General features: G+C 43.1%; 2 protein-coding genes and 1 long non-coding RNA gene across 3 annotated transcripts in view; all 3 read right to left on the reverse strand.

Moving 5' to 3' along the window:
* The window catches only part of LOC311492778 (rapamycin-insensitive companion of mTOR-like), a 21,653-nt gene extending 6,401 nt beyond the window's left edge, over window positions 1–15,252 (reverse strand). The window contains exons 1-35 of the mRNA XM_084551182.1: window positions 14,897–15,252; window positions 14,724–14,771; window positions 13,104–13,201; window positions 10,848–10,912; window positions 10,476–10,607; window positions 10,182–10,245; window positions 9,612–9,738; window positions 9,315–9,484; window positions 8,908–8,975; window positions 8,438–8,505; window positions 8,252–8,334; window positions 7,797–7,884; window positions 7,563–7,653; window positions 7,389–7,455; window positions 7,163–7,243; window positions 6,929–7,029; window positions 6,595–6,760; window positions 6,220–6,321; window positions 6,096–6,142; window positions 5,874–6,009; window positions 5,579–5,778; window positions 5,354–5,480; window positions 4,863–5,027; window positions 4,628–4,704; window positions 4,440–4,518; window positions 4,212–4,321; window positions 4,045–4,132; window positions 3,819–3,911; window positions 3,607–3,713; window positions 3,253–3,482; window positions 1,962–3,069; window positions 973–1,232; window positions 668–874; window positions 433–585; window positions 71–194 (exon numbers count right to left, since the gene is read on the reverse strand). Coding sequence (XP_084407308.1) covers window positions 71–194; window positions 433–585; window positions 668–874; window positions 973–1,232; window positions 1,962–3,069; window positions 3,253–3,482; window positions 3,607–3,713; window positions 3,819–3,911; window positions 4,045–4,132; window positions 4,212–4,321; window positions 4,440–4,518; window positions 4,628–4,704; window positions 4,863–5,027; window positions 5,354–5,480; window positions 5,579–5,778; window positions 5,874–6,009; window positions 6,096–6,142; window positions 6,220–6,321; window positions 6,595–6,760; window positions 6,929–7,029; window positions 7,163–7,243; window positions 7,389–7,455; window positions 7,563–7,653; window positions 7,797–7,884; window positions 8,252–8,334; window positions 8,438–8,505; window positions 8,908–8,975; window positions 9,315–9,484; window positions 9,612–9,738; window positions 10,182–10,245; window positions 10,476–10,607; window positions 10,848–10,912; window positions 13,104–13,201; window positions 14,724–14,771; window positions 14,897–14,945 — 4,979 coding nt within the window. The 5' untranslated portion in view covers window positions 14,946–15,252. The remainder of the gene's footprint in view (window positions 1–70; window positions 195–432; window positions 586–667; window positions 875–972; window positions 1,233–1,961; window positions 3,070–3,252; window positions 3,483–3,606; window positions 3,714–3,818; window positions 3,912–4,044; window positions 4,133–4,211; window positions 4,322–4,439; window positions 4,519–4,627; window positions 4,705–4,862; window positions 5,028–5,353; window positions 5,481–5,578; window positions 5,779–5,873; window positions 6,010–6,095; window positions 6,143–6,219; window positions 6,322–6,594; window positions 6,761–6,928; window positions 7,030–7,162; window positions 7,244–7,388; window positions 7,456–7,562; window positions 7,654–7,796; window positions 7,885–8,251; window positions 8,335–8,437; window positions 8,506–8,907; window positions 8,976–9,314; window positions 9,485–9,611; window positions 9,739–10,181; window positions 10,246–10,475; window positions 10,608–10,847; window positions 10,913–13,103; window positions 13,202–14,723; window positions 14,772–14,896) is intronic.
* A 192-nt stretch (window positions 15,253–15,444) lies between these two features.
* Window positions 15,445–16,862, reverse strand: LOC311492355. Its single transcript, XR_014699208.1, has 4 exons — window positions 16,257–16,862; window positions 16,103–16,151; window positions 15,932–15,999; window positions 15,445–15,623 (listed from the first exon to the last, which is right to left on the reverse strand). It is a non-coding gene; the product is annotated as an uncharacterized lncRNA (long non-coding RNA).
* Window positions 16,863–18,878: 2,016 nt separating this feature from the next.
* Window positions 18,879–22,823, reverse strand: cUnh5orf34 (chromosome Un C5orf34 homolog). Its single transcript, XM_084550780.1, has 11 exons — window positions 22,160–22,823; window positions 21,892–21,981; window positions 21,461–21,820; window positions 21,123–21,385; window positions 20,946–21,038; window positions 20,225–20,345; window positions 20,056–20,147; window positions 19,902–19,971; window positions 19,699–19,793; window positions 19,564–19,610; window positions 18,879–19,457 (listed from the first exon to the last, which is right to left on the reverse strand). Exons 1-11 carry the CDS (start codon window positions 22,361–22,363, stop codon window positions 19,279–19,281), a joined length of 1,614 nt encoding a protein of 537 aa, XP_084406906.1. The 5' UTR covers window positions 22,364–22,823; the 3' UTR covers window positions 18,879–19,278.
* Between the last annotated feature and the right edge of the window lie 1,695 nt (window positions 22,824–24,518).

Below are 24,518 nucleotides of genomic sequence, written 5' to 3' on the forward strand. Positions count from 1 at the left end.
AGGAAATTGAAGTCAGTGACATGCACATGGGGCGTAACACAGAATGTATAAAGAGAAAAGAGAGCTTTACGTCAGTAGTCCTGTTTCGTGTCCTTTGGTTCCTACAGAGGAGCTGAGGTTGATGATGAGGCGGAGCACCTCCTTCCTCAGCAAGACTCGAGAGGCAGGGCCATCTTCTGATATCGCCTTTCCACCTAAAGGACACAAATAAAAAAAAAAATATATATATATATAATATCTACCATAATAAACACATAAATATTAATAATTCGCTCAACCTCAACATTAGTCAAAAAACATCAAGGTTTGCTGGGCTGCTTCTTTAACCCTTGGACTATAATGAGATTTGTTTATCGCACAAACTTAACTCACAAGGATATGGTAAAAATGTCAGATAAGAGAACAAAACAGTGAAGCTATTTGTGGTCTTACCAATGACAATGTCAGCAGGTGTGGGCGTGCTACAGACAGAGCCTTGTGACACAGCAGCATCACTGCAGCCTGACACCCCAGAGAACTTGGACTGAGGCATCACCTCCAGACGATGGCCGCTCTGACCTCCCCATGATGGGAAGTCGACATAATCTGTCAGAAAAAAATAAGAGAATTTATTGTATTCTGTACGCAGTCCAAAGCATGTCCACGGTAACAACGTGTGTCAGCTCACCGGTCCGAGGGTGCGTGCTGTTGATCTGTGGCTGTGTGGGGTATCCGAGAACGATGGCTCCCACGCAGTAGAGGCAGTTTTCCTCAGTGTGTTCCTGCAGGCCTGTCTCCTCTGAACCCACCACGTGGTTCTGGGTGTCGCCTCGGCACACTATCAGCTCTGAGATACTGAACTGCTGCTTCAGCAGTGGAACACCAGGGCGGTCACCTACAGAGGAAAGCGCAAACAAGAATCCATTTAAAAATCTGTTTCTTCTCACATTTTTTGTGATTTTTTTTTGTGATCAGGCTTAAAGTCACTTTTACCATCTCCATCATCAAAAATGAAGCGTTTACGCTCTTCTGAAGGTGGACTGATCCTCTGCTGAAAGTACGCCGAGTCTCTTATGTGGAACATATCATTGATGTCCATTGGTAGTGCTAAACCAACGTAGTCATCATTACACCCGAAGGTGGCACTGGAGACCATAGACCGCACTGAAGAGCAGCGGTGCATGGTGCTTTGGTTGATGGGACTGAGCAGTTCTTCTTTATCCAGAGAAGCAAAGCTCAGAGCTTTCAGAAACCTAGGGAGGGCAAGAGGAGAGGTGTATGAGAGGATCCGGGGGGAGAGACTGGGAAAGAAGAGGAACACGGGGAGTAAGTGAAAAAATGTTGGATAAAAGCACAGAGACGAGGACTTATTAATGGACTCTAAAGCCTGATGTACTGTAGCATCGGGGCAGCAGCAACGGACTAATTCAGTCATTGAAATCCTTTTTATACCAGTACAAACAGTCGCATCTACAACATGGCACCTGGTTCTACCCGTGTGATGTTTATACCTCAAGCTGGGGATACAGGGAACAACTAGAGAATGGCCACTCCACGTGGGTGCTTGCTACAGGTCAAAGCAACAAACAACCAACTGTGGGCACAGGGATGTCACTACTCTAGTAAAAGAAGCTACAACGTATTTGTCTGGATCAGTGATAGAAGCTACATCTCTACTCGGGAGGACACTTAGGACGTCCACCAACCGCGGAACAATTGTTGACAGTCTGCGGCATGGATTTACGATGTTGGGTTCTGGACAGGTGCCCCTCCTGTCTGATGTCCTGACAGACACAGGCACAGAAAACACACTCACACCTGTCATTGTCAAGGTAGATAGACACTAAGAACAGCCCAGGTACATGCTGCTTAAGCTTAAGTAGCACAAATGAACAACCACAACATTTGAGAAAAAAACACAACCATGAAGGAAAGGATAACTCCCTTCTATCATACTGTCCCTGTAGTGATGGCTGACTTACCTGCGAGGTGTTAATCTCGAGTCCAGGCTGCCGGTCTTCATAGTGATGGTGTCCGTGAACAGCACATCTTTGGCAGGTGAAGCCAGCGCTTCACTGTGGGACAAAGATGGGTGTATCCTCTGCTGTTGCAGCCTCTTCAGTGTAGCGTAGCCCAGTGCGTCTCTAGGGCTGGTGTACATGAAGCTACAATCGGCCAGGCTTTTGATCGTGGCCACAGAGGGAGACTTGAGGGACTGAGCTCGGCGGGGCAGAGTGTGCGAAGAGCCCGGCGGTACCAGAGAGACAGTAGAGGTCTTAGATGTGGACATGTGGTTAGTCTGGGCCTGGGGGGTGAGGGAAGAGAGGGTTTTGACAGTCTTGGCAGACACAACTGTGTTGAGGCTCACACAGTCAGAAGAGTCTGGTTCAGGCTCCGGATGCTCCGGGTTTCCAACAGTCTCCCGGGAGGGACTGGAGCTCATGGAGCTGATACCACTGGTTGTGGTGTCCGTGTTAAAGCTCTGACTGCGGCTTTTAAACTGAGTACCTCCACCACCTCCTCCGCCCCCTCCCACATTGCCCCCACTAGAAGAGGAGCCGCCATCTCCTCCTGCTAGGCGCTCTCGGCTGCTCTGCTCCCTCTCCCTGTTATGGTGCTCCACAGCCCCATGCCCTCCAAGGCCACTGAGTCCGAGGCCTGAACCTCCTCCCCTGGCCAGCCTGCCATCGACAAGCTGCTCCTCTGAGCCCCCCCTGGTCCCAACAAAGGATGTCTCCAGGCTGACCGTTGGACTCTTTGGCATTCCTCTGCCATTAAACACAGTGGTGAAGACGTCCCCCTGGTTTGGGATGTAGACCGAGGGCTCCGTCACTGTCCGGTTCCGCCTCATACTCCCCGTCTTGAGGTCAGTAGGGGTGCGAGAGCCTGTCGGGGTCTTAGGGTCGCTAGTGGAGCGCAGCTTCTTGCTAGGGAGGGACAGGGAGTTGAGAAAGCGGTTGCGTACGAAGCGAGTGGATGCCAGGATTGTGAAGGGGCTGCGGTCTTTAACAGGTTTGGAGTGTAGATAGAAAGAGGACTCGTCTGACTGGTCCAGAACATCACACTTGTCATCATCCAGGATGTACATATCTAAGAGAAGAAGACGGAATTAAAACCACAATATGTCTAACACAACTACAAGAATGCATCAAAAATGCCTGACTACTATAGTTACAGCTGGCTGTAGTAATGATAGCAATTATGAACACCATAAATACAATCAAAAGAGGTTTTCTGTTATACATAAAACATATATGTCCATGTCCTACGTACTTGGTTGAGACTCGCTCTCACTGTTATGGCGGGAGCTGGTAGATTCAGAGTTCAGACTGAGCGTGCTCGGTACGGAAGATAGTTCAGAAGTCAGCTGTGCGTCGACCTCCTCTGGAGTGACAGGCCACAGCGTCCTGCGACTGTGTCTGACAGCATCCCAGCCATACTGCTTCAGCACCTCACAACCCTGCCTGGTCTTGGAGATCACACCCAGCACATACACACACGTCCTGTGGACAAGAGACAACAGATAGGAAAATTTTAAAATGGGTTTAGGAAGAGAGATGCTTTGAGTTAAGTAGTCTAATTAAATGATGAATAAAAGACAGGGTAAAAGCGGAAAGAGTATCTTACCCTCGCACCGACAGCACCTCACAGTGCTGAGCCAAAGCGAGGATGTCAGGAATGACATTCTCTTCCTGCAGGAGATTCAGACCCCAGTTGGAAGAGCCAATATTGCCCTGAAATTTAAAAAAAAAAAAACATACACCATCAGAGCCATCTCTTTAGAAGTATCATTATAATGAAGTTTAAGGTGACATAAAATGAGAGCAAATATTATGTACCAGTGCCCAGAGAGCAGCCTTCAGCTGTTTAATCCCCTCCCAGGTGTCCAGCATCGGGGAGCGAACCGTGTAGCTGAGGTCAGGCACCACACTCTGGAAACAAATGAAGACCGACATTAGGAAGTCTGGAAAATCTGAAAAACCCGCTGCCCATCTCAGCAGTGAGCGCAGAAAAAGGTGACATCAATAAAAACTGGGGAATTAGCTCCTTGAATTAATCACTGACCTGAGCCTCCAACAGATGACAGCCTGTTTTATCATGGACCAGCTGACCGTACAAGTGCACAGGGAGATAGACATTTGGTCTTTGTAACCTGGAGACACAAACAAAGAAATGAGGCACGCATTTCACTCCCATGGCTCATCAAGTGAAGACAAACTCCGCCTTCTCACCTTTGGTTGCTGCGTCTAACGTAGTTGTCTCCATCTACAGGTTTGCGGTAAGTTGTTAGTGCTTCATTGAGCTGCTCCTCTATCAGGTCGACATACTTAAGGTTGTACTCCTACAAAGAAGAGAGAAAAATGTTAGTGGGTGGTGTTTATGTATATCACTGTATTATAATAGCCAAATTTGAAGAACATTACTGAGTGGACATTACATATCCGACTACTTTATAATACCTTCTGCCACTTATCGAGCTGTTTGCTGACGTAGCCTCTCTCATTGAGGTAGGAGAAACCTTTAGGAATGGACAGGAACCTAAATAGTAGGAAAAAAAGATGTATTGTATATTCAGGGAGTTATATAATGATGAAATAGCACATAAAGACTGACACATGTACTCTGGCCATTTCAGGTTAGAACCCACCTGAGGAGCAGCAGGAGGCCCTTGTCTCCCAGGTGGGACACAGCTGGTTTCAGCTGGATTAGAGCATGCAGGTTAGCCTGTGAAGTGAAAGAATTAGTATACAATCAGAGAAGCAGTCAACTTACATTATAATGGTCACTTTCCATAGGTAAAACGTGTGACCTTTTTACTGCTAAATGAATATGACTACTGCTCTACGATAATCTAAGCGAGGCGTGTGTTTTCTTTCCATCACCTTGTCTTCGCAGGCCTCGTCCAGTATGTCCAGGGCCTCCATGGACACCGCCTTGCTGTGGTCGTGAAGCTGTGTTACCAGCAGCTCCATGCCCCAGCTACTGAAGAACTCCACGCCCGCACGCAGCAGCACCCGGAGGTGCTTGGTAGCATACAGCCTGCACGTCTGCTCAGACAAGAAGCATTGTTTGATAAGGAGGGGTGTGAGGATATTACTGTAGCTGAGACATACGAGTGTCTGTTTGTCTAATGACAAATGCAGTCATTAGAAGCATTTCCGGGCAGTAAGGGAGGATGACTTAATTTTCCCCTGACACCCAGATCCTGTCCAGACCTTAAGAAATCTTTAAGTAGTACCTCTTTCGCATCTATGAAGCTGTCATAGTGTTTTAGATAACTTGTGAAACTGTACATAAAACAATGCTGTCCCATTACAACTCTGTTAAGGAAGTTGTGTGTCTTGCTATCTTGTAGTTATTGTTGCCGTCTTACATCAGTAGCAGCAGTGAGGATCTTGGAGAGGATCACTCTGGCCAGACCGTCTCTACTGTAGTCCAGTGTGGATACAGCAAGTTTCAGCACAGCATCCTGGTTCTTTACAGAGCACAGATTCAGCAGGCTGCAAGTACAGAAAACAAGTGCCCGTGTCACGTTGGGTTTTTAGCAGGACTCGGCTTAGGAAAACCTCAGAAAAGCCGTCAGGTTGTTTTCACTCACCACTGAAACAGGCCACATTTCTCTAGCAGTTTGACTCCTTGTGGGTGCGCAGAGAGTGTCCCCAGGAAGAGGAAGTAGTGCTGGCTGAGTGTCGTGAGCAGGCCGTTAGTCTGGAGACAGCGCTCGGGCTTCAGCCCTGAGGATGAGGACAGCCATGACACCATGTCCCTCACCAGGTCCTCTAGGTAACCCTGGCCATCCTGGTGATAGAGCGAAGATAGGAGCCAGAAGAAGCAGGTTAGAAAATAACAAAGCATGAAAAAGGAACGGGAGTATTTGTGCAAACGTCTCTCACCTCATCTGATTCCATGAGAAACTCAACAAACTGACAGCCAACCACGGTGAGTTGTCTGGCCTTTAGGTGATCCAACGCCAGCCCAGCGTACAATTTACTACTGGGCTTATAAAAGTACAGCAGCCTTCGAACAAACCTGCAGAAACCAATAATTACTTAAAACAACATGTCGGGAAAAACACGTAAGACTGCTGCCGCAGACGTTTATGTAAAGCGTCTTACTTGTGCATCTGTTCATCTTTGTTGTTCCTGAGGTTTACATTTGGCCACTGGGAGAGAAAACAACATTTTTAGAAAGGAAAACATAAAGAGTTGATTCTGTGGCGCAACATGAGAACAGTCTGACCTTAAGGATGGTGGCGATAAGCAGCCAGTTCCACTCCAGGTTCTGCTTGTGGTTGAGAATGTGACTGTCCCTCAGGTTCATCATCAGTGCTTCTTCTGTGTCCTGAACACACAGCAAACATTTATTAGACAATGTATAAAAAAAAAGCTGGAGTTAGAAGAGAGAGGCACTAATTTTAGCATTTATTTATTTATTTATTAAAATTGTCCGCTTCAAATAATCAGCACATCACACAAAGATGACACTGGACTCAACGCTGGGTAAAAAAACTAATTAGCTTCTTTCCTAAAATGTCCCGTCAAACTGCCTTAAATACTGAAGCACAGATGTAGAAAATCTTAAAATGTATCATCTGAAAAGCAGGTCGATATTTACCTTTATGACATAGATGTCCCTGTGGACGCGAGTGTGTGAGTCTCTACGACTATGTGTCGACACAGACTTGCGAACGATGTGGTCCAGGTAAAGACTGTGAGGTATCAAACCTTTCTTCTTCTTCTCATGGAAACGTTTTAGATTGTTGACCGCGGCACTGGCCCGACTGGAACACATACAACAATAAGATGCTTTAAATGGTTTTGAAAACTGTAACACACGCTCAAGTGAATTGTGCTCACGGTTAAATGAGCACTGAGAGAATATGTAGTCGGATTAAAAAATAAGTTTGAGTCAGCTGAATTTGTGCGTGTGGATTTTAAATGGCGCTCACAGCCGTTTCTCTTGGGGGATGTCGAAGGAGGCCGCCATGTTGATGAGGGTGGGGAGGCAGTGCAGGTGGTGACTGTGGGAATGAGGAAGGATGGTGTTTGCCTAAACAGGAGAGGACAAATCGAAGAGGAGTTAAGTATTAGAATCACAGTAACTCGTCATAGCAAGTTTTCAAATGACACAGTGGACTTATTACAAATTAACGTCACAGATACACCTTTTAATTTTATATTACCATGTGTAGAAGTTCTCCCAAGAGGATGGTGGCTCTGACTGCGAGCTGGTCGTCGCTACTAGTCACAACTTCCACAATACCCTAGGGTATCGAAAATAAGGGCAGAGTAGAATGAAGGTGGTGAAAATGAATTGGAACACGTTACTCCGTGATTGCTTGTCATACTAATTTAGCAACGTGCTCCATCTATTCTTTGCAATATAAATCAGACACTGCATCTGCTCACCTCTAACAGCCCACTGGTGATGAAGGCAGAAAGAACGAATGCCAGGTAGTTGTCCATCAGGTCAGGCCTAATGAGGCAAAAAAATGTATATATAATATCGCAGCTCACGTACAGAAAAGCTGCCGGCAACTATGTCGACCTGTTCCATTTCTATTCTCTCTCATCATCTCTCACCTAGAGCGAGCCCGGTGGGGTAGGACGACTTTGGCCTCAGCAGCAACAAACCCATCAGACAGTCTCCAAGTGTCCTGGAACCTGGCAGGGTCTGACAAAGACCAGGAAGAAGATTATCTTACACTGTGTATGTGTATAAAATACTTGACTGGGTTCATTATAGTGTAAAACTATCAGTATGAGATTGAATGAAATCTAATGAATTCTAAAAGATATACAAGCTGTTCTCCTTACCAACACTTAGAAGGGCTTCCGTGAAGTCTTGAGTTATAATTGGCACAGGGAGCCTGAAAATCTCATACAACACCTCCAACAAGCCTTTCTGCAGGGCGAGGTATATCAAAGCAGTCAGAAATATACTCATTTGATGTGGCTCAAGTGAAGCTAGAAGAAGCACTTTCATTATTGTAGTGTTACTGCTGTGCAACACAATGCTCTAATTGAGACAGCCCTAGTTTTGCTGGAAAGAGAATAAGAATATCTGCACTTGATCTACTGATCTGATCCATCTGTGACAAATATATCTCATTCTGTGCTTTGATGACTACGGCTTCAGAATAAACACTGCTGGAACAAAAACGTCACAGGCAAGAGATCAACCAATCAGTGGATTATTTTTAAATCTGAAAACTACCTCCTGCTCCAGACGTGTTTTGAAATATTTGTCATGCATACGGTTCAATACTCACCCTCACTTCCATATTTGGTATGCACAGTAAGCCAATTAAAGACTGGATTCCAGAATTGCCAGCCTTGCATAGGTTGATGATTCCTGAGTAAAAAAAGGCCCAAAGGGAGATTTAAGAGATTTAACGCACGAAAACAGGAATTCTTACTAAAATAGTTGGAAACATCAACGTCAATAATGGCCTTACCAGACCAGGAGCGGAAGGCAGCCACTATGGCCATTCTGCTCGACAAGAAACGGGACTCTCTGTCTTCCCTGCAAGCATGACAACACACACATTAAACACAGGACGACATGTTCCATCTGCACAACATCATTACGTCCGCTGTGCGGGACTTTCCACAAAGCATTATGAAGCTTTTTTTTTTTTTTTTGCAAAGATCAGACTACAAAACACAAGGAAAACATTGGAGGATGTCAAGGAGAATCCATAACAAACAAAAGCAAATCTAGCTTAAAGCATTATTGCGTGCTTCACATCCTCTGGCAATTCATTCTGGAGTCAAGCAGGCGTAACAACAACACCGTGCAAACCCTCAACTTTCTCAACGCATGGTGTTACCAATATTGGAACACAGCAAACAGTAAACAGAGGGAAATGTCAAGACACTCAATCTTTTTGTTTCCCCACACACACACACACACACACACACTCACTTGAGTTGCCCTTCAGTCGTGTCTGCGTTGTGGCGATAGTGAAAATCTGTGAAAGGCGCGAGGATTTGCTGGAGGACGGGACACAAAGCACAAAAGATCAATACGTGAACAACACAGGAGAGCTCACAGCTTTTCATTAGTCCTTGAAACTGTTACATTTAACGTTATTAACCTGCTAGAGATCTCATATGATATCCTTGTGGATATTATATGACTGTTGTGATGAGTTACTTCCGTCCCAGGTGTCCGTTTACAGACAATGAAGCTTTATGGGAATGCTGTAACTGATGACTTTAAGCTCCATGGGAAGCAGACCTACGGGTGCTAATCCTGACTGCAACGCTGCACACTGGGTCATTTATAAAGAGCAGCGGCCTGTGAACTCACATCTGTGTGTGTCTACGTACCTCCAGCTCGACGTCAACACGCACATACTGACGGGTGCGTGGGTGGTTGAGTAGATGGAGGACAGTGGTGATCAGTGCTTCGTTGATGCGACTCAGTTGACAGTCTATTACACTCTTAAGGATGGTGCTGAGGCCTCCACGTTTGGCCACCACCTCCGGGTTCTTCAAGGCTATAGATGCAAGAAGGTTCTCAATTATTAATATTTCTTTGTGACATAATAGGGATGTTCTGTCCCCTCTATACCACAACATGGCTGCACACAAAGCAGCAGCACATCTCCAAGGACAGGTTCTCACCGAGCTCACACACGATGGCGATGGCAGCGCGGACCATGCGGTCTCTCTCCTGCAGTCCATCAGTCCCCACGGCAATCAGAGAGTTTGCAATAGAGGTGGGGAACAGCATGGCATTGACAGTGATAATCTACAGAGGGAGAGAGAGGAGAGAAGCATGAGTCATCACACGAGTCTGGACAAACAGAAAATAACAACTGTTTTTATGGCCACTTCTTCTAGGACTCCAGAAAAAGAGGATTGATTTTTAAAAATGTATAAAAAGATTTCATGATAAGAGGCCAGTTCACATGTTGTGATATGAACCCGAGGGTTATGTTACTGTCTGTACAGCCCATAGTCATGAAACCAAAGCCTGAATATGTGTGTGTGTGTGTAGAAGGTTTACAGTAAACTACAGAAAGAGCTATAAATAACCTTGCCTGCAGACTTGTGCGAAAACATCCACACTGACACTGCTGCTAACCCCAAGATCTTTTGGGTTGCACTGTGCTGTCACAAGGCTGAGCAGTGAGGGCAAATTCCTCCTCGCAAATGGTTAAAAGGAATAGGATTTGAAGATATTTTTTTTACCTTTCGGACCAGTCGCAGGGCCTGAGTCCTCTCCCCCTCATTGCTCTGCTGGATGTCAATGCATCTGAAACGACCCACGGGCATTATTAGTCATATCGTTCTCTTTTTACCACAGCCAGCAGGTACAAGAAAAACAATCTTGTCAGCGGTAGAAAATTTTGTACGACACATCAAATGATTTTGCACATTTCTTTACAAATTAAATGACTTTCTGTGAAGAGGAACACACTCTGACCCACAACATGAAATCAGCACTAGTCCATCTTTATAGTTCTGGTTAAAGCAGGATCTTACCTGGCTATCAAATAATCCACCTGTAGTCTGAGGACCTTCTGCAGCACACCGGTGTCTCTGATGAGGTAGCGGAGTGCCCGCAACCCCGCAGCGCGCACTTCCTTAGCCTCATTTAGTAGAGCTAGTCGCAGACTAGGGATTAAAAACACTCAGATGTGTAAGACTCCAAAATGGACGACATGAGACTCATTTGTTTAATTATTTCATAAACTTCCTGCTTTCAGCTTTAAAATCAACATTCCTAATGCTTGACATCTTAACTGATGTCATGCATTTACTTGGTTACGAAGAAGACAATGACTTTACACAGAACAAGTTAATAAAAAGTACATCGCGTACAATCACTAACTGTTGCTCTCTGGGAAGACTTACCAAATTATGATTTCTTCATATGTAAACCCAAAGTTTTCTTCATGGTGGCCGATGCTGCATAGCAGCTGTAACACAGAAATAGAACAGAAAATAAATTACCTGAATGACTGTTATTAGCACAGCTTTAGTCCAGGACAATAATAACAAGCCTAGCTGGTCAGGGCCGCATATGGCTGATTATAACTTCAAAATGGCACCATCTTTCATCTGAAGAAGCACAACATTTTCCAGCAGGTGGCTGTAAAAGCCAAGCGAGAGTGTTTGTCATCTGTTACATGCTGAGCTGTTTGGAGAAGGTGAATTGTGAATAAATAATGTTATGCTTTCACCGGTGGTAGTTGGAGGCTGTGAGAATGAGAGTGAAAGTAGCAAAACATTCACAAGCTCAGTGATGAGGGTCGGCTTGTGTCACCTCCACTTGTTGTTTATCCCTGCATGTGTTGGTGTGAATGTATGTGAGGAGGACAACAGAAAGTGTTCAATAGCTTCACTAATTCTGTTGCATTCATGTGCCCATAGCCTGGCTATCTGCTCCTGTGTTCTCTACATGCCTGGCAGCATGACCCCGTTTTCAGCATGAATGTCCACATTTAGCCACCTTCATTAACAGGGGCCCACACACAGGCAGTTGGTGTCAGCTGGCAGGCTGATGCTAACAGCAACACAGTCAAAAACATATTGTATATATAAAGAAGTAAGCTCCTTGGGCGAAGGATGCTGCCATTTTGTAGCTGCTACCTCTCTTATAGGTACGCAGAAGCAACATAACGCTAGCAACTAGTTGATGATACTCCATTACAGTAGCACTCTACCCCTGCAGATCCTGATACTGACAAGTAAATTAAACTTGTTATTTTTATTTAAATTGTTTGTCAAAGCTGAGATTAAATTTCCTCTGTTCTCTCTACAACACAGCAGAGCAGGATGGGATGAGTGATGAACAGCAGGGTGAGAAGGGGGGGTTTGTTTTAAACCAGCTGTGATGTCAGATCCCAAGCAGGCCCGAGGAGGGAGAGAGGACATGGGGAAGGGGGCATGTAACGCTCTCCGGGGGGATTAGGTCACCCTCACCGTCCTGGAACCCTTATAAGGAATGAGAGTCATGGCGCTCCAACAGACATATACGCACACACCCACGTCATAGCTATTACCCTGCAGTCAGTTGTAAACAAGAGAGTTAGGTGTACGGATTACAGACACACTCACAGGCTCACACTTAGCCTTCAGCCAGATACAATGCCAACACTCACTGGCTGCGCAGCCACCAACAATTGTCCACAATCTGTCCACAACAGTCAGTCAGTCAGAAGTGGTTTGAGGTAGTGTGTCGCTCTGCAGAAACCAGCACTCAGGGTTGGTGAATTGAACAGTTGTGTAAATGGCTTTGACGTTTCTCTATGGTGTGATGGTGGGCAGAAACACTGTGTGCAAGGAGCTGCTAGTTTTGTAATCATACGCATCTTGCAGTCATTAAGTAACGCCGTTATTCCAGATCAAAAAAAAAAAGAAGAAGACTCGACACTATTCCAGCATGTTTTGGGCAGAAGGCAGAAAAACACCCTGGAGTGGCACAGGCTGACACAAAAATCTAAAAACACATTTAAAATTCATTGTATGCAAATGTTGTCTATCTGCAGTGAAATGCCTAAAGAATAGTAAACAACCAGATCATGATTGCTCCCTCGTTTTTTCATTTTTCACATAATTAATCTGTCCACCACAACCATCATCTGCTAATAAATGGGACAGGCACGGCCATCCATGATGTGTAGCTGAACGCACAAGACTGATGCCAATATGTCAGTGAGGCAGATAAACATCACGTACTGGGAAATCTTCATCCTTACCATTGACATTATAGTGAAAAATGGGTAAACAAAATCAAATAAAGTGGGGAAAAACTGTAGATTACAGAGCTAAGAGTGTGTCAGTTTCACAAGAACATTAACTGGACATTATTAATCTGAAGTTTCAAAGCCAGAGTGCGGCTCTTGATGCACATTAGATTTGAGTGCTTTCCCATCCCTTGAGCTCCTGTTACATTCACTGTCAGCATCACAGTGACAGGAACATCTAGGCCTGCTGGCAGCAACAGCCAGAAGGATAGGATCGAGGAGAGGTCAGTGGTAACACGTCAATATTTGCAGATAGCCAACCTGAGTCAGCCATCTTGAAAAGCTGCATGTTAGGTAAAACGCTGCCTTAAATAATAAAATTAAACAGTGGGGTGAAAGTATCATAACTTGACAGCTTTACCTTTATGAAGTTGTTCAGGTGGCCCAGTTTTCGCATGTTACTGACTCCGTGCGGTTTGGCCACATTTTGAAGAATTTCTTTGAAGTTTTCTGACGGTTCTGCAGGAAAATGCAAAGGAAGAACAATGTAACTAAGGAAAGCATTAGACCATATTGCCATAATATGAGCCGATGAACCGTAATTGAATTGTTGCAGGAAGGAAGTTGGTTTAGCTGGTCGAACTAATTTAGTGTGTACAGTCAAAACAAGCCCTCGACTGTAAAAAGACCCTAGCAAGGAAGTGTTTTGGTTCTCGGTTCCTTCCAACTATCATGTACTCACAGTTAAATGTCCTTTACAAATGTTTTTTTTATAAATAGAGTACTCTCTTGGCAGGAATCAATGCCTTTGCAAGGAAACCCGTTCCAGACACCGCATTTCAGTGAAAAGATAAATGGACGAGAAATTATGAATGCACCATCTCAATGAACTGGAGATTATTTTCTCCTGAGTAACAAAGTCTACCAAAGCATCAGCCTGATTTCATTTCAGTCGGTCAAATAATAATATGCGAGAGTATTATTTACAAGTATTAAGAGCTTCAGGGAGTGTACTACTGTGAACGACAACGCAAACACTAAATTAGAGCAAAATGTAGAAAAGTGAAAATTAGAAAAAATAGTTAATTCTTTAAGACGTAAAATATACAGCTGCAAGCATTTTCAGCCAAAGCAATAGTACGAAAATGTTATATAAATGCTCCAAATACTACCAGACATCCATTCAACGACAGGACTCATTCTGAACTAGAAATCTCTTGCAGGTGGATGTGTGTCCCACTTAGAAATGCTCAAACTAGAAAACCCTTTTACATGGACACCACATGGGAAGTTTGAGTTTTATGATCTTTAATGTTTGGACACAGACATGATTTAGTCTCCTGTTGTAGTGTTAGTACTAAAGTCTCGAGGAACGGAGACATTTTGCAATTAAACGGCCAAAAGCAACTCGCAGACCATTTGTACGAGTCATATCAACAGGACTGCAATTAACCGGCATTTCAGGTGCAAAGCGTCCCCAGCTGCACGGTTGTAGTAAAACCCGGAGGGATCTGATCTACAGCACTAAGACAGATGACTGGTGCTCCGTGTAAACAAACTGGTATGCAGTGGTGTTGCTGGAGGAGTAAATCTGGCCAGGCTGTGCAGCAGTATGCCACTAGAAGGACCACCCTGTGCTGCATCTATGCTACTCAGCGGGCAGCCCTGGGACACGATTTATCATGCAGCCAGCGATGACCAATGCATGACTGCAACACTTACGGCTGCTTGGCTAAATAACAGGCTATGTCTCCCACTCACACCAATCAAAACAACAGAGCGTCGTCACGGCTGGTTAGCTGTGGTAGCTAGCTAACGCTAACTCAGCTAGTTAGCTCGCTACCGCCTGTTATTATGATACCGAGAGCAATGTTTTTACCCGAAACAGAAAGGAGGACAGACAAAATAACAACAGCAACGACAGGACAAGTGCAAAACCCATATGGATTTTCACCCAACAAGGCTAGCATTTGCAGAAACCCCCCTCATCCATTTTGAACAATAATCGCTTTCAGGGTGATGTGATGAAGCCTCTACTTACCTCTGGTCAGATCCAGCGGTACGTTCTCTTCCCCGCTGTCATTCCGACCTGTCAAAAACACACACCGTGGACGTGGTGAGGGATCACTCCAAGGTCATCACGTGCATGAGAAAATCTAGTTTTGCAATATCTCACCATTACAGCCACCACTGAACCGAGTTTTTCACGCTTACCTCGCATCCGAAGACTCCGGATAGGACGGCCGCGGAAGCTGGCCGCCATGTTTCCAGGAACATACACAACACCGGAAACTTCGCGGATTGTCGCGAGAAAACAGACGACGGATGTTGTCGTTGCCGCTAGTCGCAGCAGACCCCCAACAGACCTGAGATCAGTTGAGTCCTCCTAATACCCCCTACAATCTTATCAGGGATGAAAAGATATATCTGATCTGGCGACTGTATTATAGTCAACAAATAAGAAGCTTAGTAACCAACTGGACACCAGGTAGTCAGTGACAGCTCCATTTAACATGCAATTAAAAACCATAGTGCAAATTTACCACGTCCAGTCGTTAATATAAGGATATTTATTGTTCATCAGTCAGTCAGTAACTTTTACAAGAAATGTACACTTCAGCAATTAATAAAGCATGCACAAGCATTCAAAATTTATTGTGTGCTAACAATTTCTTTAAATAAATAAAAATCTACCAACAAATATAGAAATGGAAAAAAAAATATTAAATGAAATAGATACATAAATAGTGTAATAAATGTATTTATGTATGTTTATTAACCATGCCCCTGGAAAACACAAACAAATCAAAATTTGAATGCAGGTAAGTTTGTATTCATTGTATTCAATGCCGCATTCTTGAACAATGGCCAGAACTTGGATCCATGTGTTCGTGCAGAAGCTCCAAAGCCATCACACATTACTCCATTTCAGAAACATAGTCTGTAAGGAAACAATAAAGGCAGGTTAATTCTTTATTTCTATATATATATTTTAATGAACACCCACTCTACAAAGTAAAATTGTTTGATCACAAATGTGCAAGTGGAAATACTGTATATAACATGTTAAGTTTCAAGTAAAATGTGAAGAATAGCATGTCAAAATCAAAACGCCTGTGTATTGTTCAGTGGCTTGATATATTAAAAGGCATAAAGTTTGAAAAAATTTTTATTTTTGTGTAAATGTGCGATACAACAAATTGTTATCAGTGTGAAATCAAGATGCAGCTAAATAAAAAGTACACTTACCTCCTTCAAAGTTCAGACATCAGAGTTACCAGAACCTACGTTCTCCGATGTCCTCATAAACATGAAGACTGTGTGAAAATAATAATCATAAATATAAGATAATGATTTTTACTTACATATATAAATGACAGATAAGGAATATTCTGATAATTATTTAATTAACTTTATTACTCAGAAAGGTCTTGAAGACTCTCGGAATCAACATTATTGTACAGGTCCTCTACAAGCAAAGAGACAGTTGGTGTTTAATACATGACCCAAATGTAGCGTTGTAGCTTTAAGTATAAAGTGCAACAAAAGTGTAATAGATGGTTGACATATTTACCTCCTTCGTATATCGCTGATTCTGATGGAAAATCCCCGCTTGGTAAAAAAACAAACAAACAAAAAAAAAAAACGGAAAAACATTACCAAGGTGAGGTTTGGGACATACGCTGAAGGCTATATTTGACAGTTTTAAATATGTTAATGGACAGGATATTACCCACAGCTGCAAAGTGTCTGACAAAATGGTAGCAGTTTATCATAGCTGCAGCAAACCCGTTAACCCAAAGGCGTCACCCATACATAGCAATCGACATTTAGTCAAACAACCATTAACAATAAAATATCTTCCTCACAATTTGGAATCTTTAAATTTACAATGTTGAATTAACAACATCTTTGTCTGTGCATTTACAGATTTTATCTACCCTACTAAATTCCTTTAACTCGAATAACAATTGACACTGACTTTAAATAAATCAACTGTAACCTCCACTGAAATGAATGACCCTCAGGCCATAAGACTATACAACGCCTCCCCGTGAGAAAACACAAAATGTACAACCTTGTGTCCTGATCATCCACGTTACCGTAAAGGCCATCCTCCCCAGCTGTGGGAGACAACAGAAAGTTTACTGCCATGACTGTCTGTGCAATTGCTATTTTATAATATTAAATATTATCATTTAAATGACTTAAAAGAAATACACCTGGCCATTTTGTGTGTCACTAAAAGGAGAGAAAGCGTGCAGTCAGAAAGGGTTTAAAATGTTTTACTTTTAATATGAAATTTTTCAGAGGCATCATGTTTTCTAGCTATCAGCTGGTGCTCTGACATCAACATAATCCTCTGACACTTCAGATTGCAAAGAACTGGGCCACGACTCCTTGTCCTCTTCTAAATTATTCTGGCCTGCATGAACAGATCTCACACCAACCCAGAACATATCACCATAGATCACTGCCGAGGTCGGGCACACCACTGTCCCTCTGGGTTACCTGACTGGTGGACTGTCTCTTTGACATTTTATTTTTTTTGAAAAAAGCATTTAAAGAATCAAATGTTTCCTTGTTGCATCAATTAGAGGTTTCTACAACAACATAACAATGCCAGGATGAACGAATGACCTCTGTCCTGGCTGAAGAATTACTAAGCATTACTAAGCAATGTTGCTGCTGTTTTTTTTCTAAGTCATGTCAGTGTTTGACCATATATATTTAGTGAAATTAATTAAAATTACCTGAAAGAAGTTTCATGATTCCAACATTATTATAGTTTCCATCGTCATCGCTCTCCGGGCTCCTTGATTGCCTTCAGAATGAAAATATAAATGTTAACCTTCAAATTAACTGAAATACACGTTGACTTTGCAATTGTATACCCACAACAAAGGGCCACGATTGGATGGATGATTGGTTGGCACAGGAGCAACATCGTATGTTAACATCATCCCTGGTCCTGTCACACAAAAACAAAGCACTGATACAACTCTCAACGGCTGTTACTCAGAAGCCTCAGTATAAGAAGCACCAACGTCATGTGTAAATTCTTTTCTTTAGTCAAACTTTTAATAAAGCTCCTCTCACCATCATTCACAGATCCTCTCTTCCTTCTAAACTGATGAATGTTGACACTTGGAGGTCTGCAAGGTTTCCGAGGAGGGTTTCCCAGAGAGAGCACACTAGGAAGTTTCATTATTCGAGGATTACGCGGGGCTCTGTTGGTTCTCATGTAATTAGGTTTCTGTTTAGCATTGTTTGACAGATTATCCCTGTTGCGATCACCGTTTTGCTCTGCCAGAGATGGCTTGACAGAAGCAAGAGAGTAAGAGACACTGATCTCTTCATTTTTAGTCTGTTTTGAACCAGAGTGGCAAGGCTTTCTTTGCCTTTTGGCAGGTTGAAATGATCCATCTGATACCAGCCTTGCATTTTGTGTGTGAGGAGATTCATATTTACCCTTAAAGTCAGGCTTAGGAGGGGTGAGGTTAACGGTAGTGTCTGCAGCACCTGAGCGACTACCCTCCAGAGCAGCTATTCTGTCTTTAACAGACACAGAAAAGGCCCTTTGCCCTTGTTTATTGCAAACAGGGATGCGACTTGCGTAGAACTGAGCCATGAGATCCAGACGTACAGCTGTCTTTCTGCATAGAAAGGAAAATGAAAGTATACCCTTTTAGCCTAGTAGCCTTTGCTTTAACAAGCCTAAAACTGCTGTAACCAGCATGAACATAAATAGCAACCTTGCATGTACATTTCATTAGGCAAATAGGAGTCAAAATAATTTAATAACATTATATTAACAGCATTTGTGCTTCAAAAATTAGTCAGTAATCACTCACCTGCAGCACCTACTCTATGCCTGCACTTGAAATTTGTCTCTGGCTACAGTCTGTATGACACAACAGAACGTAAGCGCTTCACCTACCTGTATGAAGGAAGTACTTCACTTTATGCTGAATGAGAAATGGTAGCTGCTGTCTGCTCTGTATGATTAAATTACCCTCAAATCCCAGCAGTTGACATGTGTCAGCTGACAACTAAATGTGCTGCACAAAATTTAGCACTTAAAGTGTAAACAGACTACTTCGCACATTAACATGGGCATACTTTCAGCACAAATTGGCGTGTGGAGTAGCCAATAGCCGCATAGTTTCATTTTTATGTTTTTTGTTTTCTAAGAAGCTACAGTTATGTACATTTTTTTTCTTTTTGGGCCTTCACCACTGTGAAGCCTGTATACACATTTCAGGCATAAATGCAAGACAATGACCAATATTAATATTTGTCCTCTTAAGTTTAAAATCCAATTTATTTATATATAATCACAGTTTGTCATGGGTGTATAGAGAGAAAACATCAGGTTCTTATCTCTGACCATGACAGGAAGGGAGTGTGTTGTGACAAAGACATGCTGATAAGCAGTGCGAGTATTGTTTTGATCTGAGTTTGAATCTTTGGCACCAAAGACACCCACCAAACTCAAGAAAAAGGCCAAAGGTTATGTGGCACCATCACATGAAAGTTACTCTTCATTTGAAAACCCGTATTATTCATGTGTTTACAGACTCATATGCACTGTTTTAAGTGAGTGTGGCTGAAGCTATGAGAGCATCAATGTCCTGAATGGCTTTGGAGGTCCTTTGAAGAGCTTCAGCAATGCAGGTCTCATCTACTGGTCCTTGAGTGAACTCTGCAGACCTAATCTCTGGGTCTGTGCGTTCTTTCTCAGCTGCTACCAGGTGGTTGTTCTCCAGTAGAACTGAGCAGAGGACGTTAAAGAGTGCACAAAGTCACAATTCATGTGGGCAGTCTATTGTATATGCAGACTGTGTTTACCATTATCTACAGTGAGTAGTGAAGGATACAGTTGAATCGCTTTATCTTCTCCAGTTCTGCAGCAACCATATCTGACCTGAAGGGAGCAAATGGTCAGGTGGATATGACATTATCAAGCTATTAACACAATATTTAATAAATAAAATAACAAAACTATTAATTACCGACTGTCTGGAACATGTGTAACATTCATGTGCTGCTCAATCATTGCCACATTTGACAAATTGTCATATGTTTTTGGCTTAGAAAAACGTCTGTCCTACAAAACAAACAAAAAAAAAAACATTAGTCAAATTACATTATGACTAAAATGATTATTTTCATAGTATGAGCAGGTGGTGGGATCAGCACGGACTATGTCTTTGACCTCTTGCAAGCAGGTGGGTGTGGCATGGAGCTTCAGTAACTGCTTGGCTTGGTTGTAGCACATAAGGATCCTGTAAAACAGTTATGTGACAGCTGAAGACCAGAATAAATTAAAGTCCTTTGACTCATCAGATTGTCACAAAGTGGTTGCTTACCTACTTGCACGACTCACAATAGAGCATACAGAGTAGGCCTGTCCAAGTACATCAGGTGGAAGACTGTTTAAATGATAGGTGACCTCTTTCACCTGTGAGATAAACACAACTTGTCAAGAAAATTATTTAGCAGGTTTTTAACATCACTGAGATCAGAGATTAAAATCACCTGGTTTGATTGGAGCTCTGGTTTGTGATGAGTGAAATAAGAGTTTAGGACACCGTTAGACCGGATGACTGATCCATCGCCTGGAGAAACCTCTACGACTGAGACAGCGCCGCTCAGTATCCTACACGGCAGAAATAAAGGTAACTGCATAGTCATAATGCAGCTGTAGACATCACTACATACGCAGTTCAGCTAAAAGATTAAAAAGCACTGACTGGCGGGAAGTTGGGAGGCTGAATAAGCACATCTGTGGGTGTTGCTCATCAGAAACTGGCAGGGACAGTGTCTGTTAAAGACCGGATACGTACCTGATAATCCCCAACTCTTTAAACCCCAACTCTCCACCAGCCTTTTAGAGCTGAAGAAGCTACACAGATGAGTGGCAAAACATCTTCATAAAACTGTACCAATTGTCCTTGTTTTCAGCTTTTTTTTAATATATGATGACCACGATGACTAGTGGGAACCTTCACAGAGACTGAAAGGTGAATATGCGAATAACATAGATCATGTTCTGCTGGAAAACTTTGGAGCCTTAGACTTAGACCATCCACTGATGTTTTGTTTTTTCCCTTTATGCATACATTATTTTCACTCAATTTTGAGAGAGAAATCCACTGATTTAGTGAAATAAGTAATACTGGCATGTTTTATAAAAAAACATTAAATTTCAAAGATCTTTAAGGCCCTGTTGTCCCTGACAACCTGCACAGCTACCCACCTGTAAGTGACTCCTTGACACCACAGTATTTTTATGAGCTCTGTTGGAAGGTCTGAATGTTCTTCTTTGGCCAGGGGATCTTTAACCTTCCACCTTAAATACACAAGTAAAGGAGAATGAATCAGTCACTGAACGTTGTAAAATAGTGTACAACATGCTTGTTATCAATACGCACACCTGTGCCAGTGAGGTGATGAACATGTGAGAGGCAGCGCCTGCGGCAGATGGGACCTTCTCTCTTCACTGGACACGTCAGACATGTTTTTTCTGCTGTCAGTCTGGTTGGAATTGCTCGTTTCCTCTCCTTCAACATCTGTAGGTTTTGAGAAACGAGCTGTCCAGTGATGCCAAGCCAAGGAGAGAGGGTACGCCCACATGGGGACAACAGCACAGCAAGAGTGATGCTGGGCCACTGTGGTGGACTGGTACATCTGCTCGGGCTGCAAAGAGACGAAAACATTATTATGCAATCAGAACTGAGATATAAGTGCATAAATAACTCAGAGAAGCATTACCTTTAGTTCAGCAGCACTGATAATACCAGGAGAACAAGACCTTGATCGAGTGGTTTCTTTCCTTCTGCTTCCTCTTCCTTGATGACAGTCTCTGGTCAGATCACCGAGGTCGTTTTCTTGCTGCTGATCATCTTGGCTGCCACGAGGATCCGTGCTTGGAAGCTGCACGCTGCGGTGCTGATTGTGGGTCTGACTGAGAGTGCATGCGAACTCGACAGTGAATTCCTCACCCGAGGGTGACAGCACCAACACGGCTCGTCCCTCCTCCGACCTGATGATGGCCTCACCTCCAGGTCCGAGCTCAGGCTCACAGGACGACCACTCAGGCCACTGCACACCTGAGTCAATGCTGAAAAAGGGCTGCAGGAGGAAATAAAACTGAAGTCACTTGCCTCACTAACAGTAGAAGTATAGGAAACAGTTCTTGATACCTTCTTATGATCCGCTGAGATGAGTTCCTCTGGTAAATATGGTCGAGTAGCGTACTTATTCCTGAATTCCAGTGCAGCTACTATGAGCTCCTGTAAAAAGAGAGTGACAAAATAAGCTGAATAGAATTGGCTTTAATTACTATAATACAATGTACAGAAGGCAAACAAACTACATATACATTGTTGTGTACATTTATCCAACAACAACAACACTGCACGCACAAATCTGGCACGACCAAACATCCATATCCACTTCTACAGGTTATACCTTGTATGCGCTCACGGTGAACCTGGTCCTCTGTCGGACTCTCTCAGGGGGCTGCAGAGGATGTCCACGGGGGTCTTGGGCTCTCACCAGCGTGAACTCGCAGCCACACGGTGACAGCTGTAACTGAGCTCCGTTTCCGTATCGAACGTCCACCGACTCGTCCTCATACATTATCATCAAACTGACGGCGGCGTCGGTTTCCATGTCAGACCTGTAAACGGGAGCAAACTTTCCAGAGGTGGTGGACGCGCTGAAAACTCAAACAGGGCGACTGCGTCAGTCAACGTCATCACGGGGAGACGTTTGTTATTGGCGCGCTCAATGAGAGGGAGCCAGCCGGACCGGAAGTGCTCTTCTTTTCTTTCTTTTTTTAAACGTCCATAACAAGTGACAATAGCAACTATAACAACTGTAATAAAAAATATACAAGCACGCCAGAGGGGTCCATAGTCCATTCGGGGTCATTTTAGTTTTCCAGTCAATTGTAGTCTTCTTGGTTTTCCACATATTCCAGTATAGTGCCATAATATTTTGATTCAACAACAAATTGACCGAAGCAGGGTTTGGTGGCAGAGCATTTCGATTTATGGATTAAAAGTGTACTGATATTGCTATTGTTCAATTCATAGAACACAGAATATAACATGACATTAGGTATACTTAATAGCAGTCAGTGTTATTCATTATTACTGAGGTACTAGGCCTATACGACCTATTTCTATAAAAAATTTGAATATCTGCCCAGAATGAGTTTGGACAATCACAGTAAGTAAAGTAAACAGTAAATGAAATAGTATGACGTGTCAGAGGCGTTTAATTCTGATATGTTTTGAAGTAAACATCGCCCTCTGCTGGTCTTCACATAGTTGACAGTGTTTCCTGTAAAACCTGATGAAATGAGGAGCAAATGCAAAACACACAGTTGGTTTTCGTGTCCATGACATCTGACTGCATTGCACACAGCAAGTTATTGAGCAGGAAAACTGCGTCCTCAGTTCACTTCAGTTTATAATAATAAAAAAAAAACATGGAAAGCCAGTAAGCAACTTCCACTGAGATCATATGAAACAAATCAATGAACTCTAACGTGAAAAGTTTTTTGAAATCTAATAAAAATAATCCTTTCTGGTTAGCTGGATTCTTTTACTTATCAGGGTGTGCAATAGATCCCTTTTCACTCTTTGTACAGTGTGGATTCTGGTTACGCCAGTGTTTCTTATGTCATAACATGAGAAAAATTAAGATGGCAGCGAGGAGGAGGGAGCACATCCCTGACCATATGCCACATTCCAGTTGCCTTTGATGAGATGCCATCGATGTAAACCTGTGGTGGATCCAGGTAGTCATCTCAGTAACCTTGACAGCCGGCTCCATGGTGAGGAGGAGTATTCAGTAAGGATCATTTTACCGTCATGCTCTCCAAATCTCCCTCACCGCAGTCTATTCACCTGGATTAGAATCATTCCATCTCTTTACTGTGGCCTTTGGACAGACAAGTACCTTGATTTACTAACAAGGCCCACTTTTGAAACGATTACTTTATTGAATTATCAAGATATGCTCCTCTCAGCCTAGATGATGTTTTCACTGTCAGTATGTGTTCACTCTGGTCACTTGTTTAACCAAAACGAAAAAAGTACACGTTTCTCCGTGTTTCAGCAAAGCATTCATTTGAAAAACAACTACTGTAATAAACAGCTGGAAGCTAAATACATTGATAAGCAATGATAAGCATTTTCAGCCAGCTACCCAGTAATTGTATCAGCCAGCTGAACATGTCCCCCTGTTATAAAGCACAAATTTAGTCAAGGGAGCGCAACACTGAAGATACAAACCATCAGAATATGCTTGTGACAGTGTCAGTGATAAGGCAATGTGAAACAATTTAAATATTTAGATTATAAAATAATACCTGACATCAAAGACATCAACGACATTGTAACATTGAAACATTGTGATACATATAATCACTCCACAAAGAACCAACACCAGATTGTTTTAACAATAACTCAAAGAACTACATCAGAGGGAGTGTTAATTCAATTTTCATAATCCACAACAACATGACCGCATTTCTTTTATACGTCACAATACCCCACAAGCAAAAATCGGTAACAGCAAAAATTTTGACCCTCATGGTTCTCCTTACAATCTCCGTGATACGAGTATTTTCACCGGTACGAGCAAAATATAGGAGCTTTGCCGTGAACGCGCGCCGCACTGTGTGCGTTGGGGCGGGTGGACCGAGGGGAGCATGCGCAAAGAGACCACTAAAAAACGGTACCGCAATAGTTTTAGGGAATTGTCTGGGTCTCATGCTGTTGCCACTGCAGATATCTTCTGTTTGAGCGTGTTTTCT

This window comes from Chelon labrosus (assembly GCF_963514085.1).
Source record: "Chelon labrosus genome assembly, chromosome: 9".
Classification (NCBI taxonomy): Eukaryota; Metazoa; Chordata; class Actinopteri; order Mugiliformes; family Mugilidae; genus Chelon; species Chelon labrosus.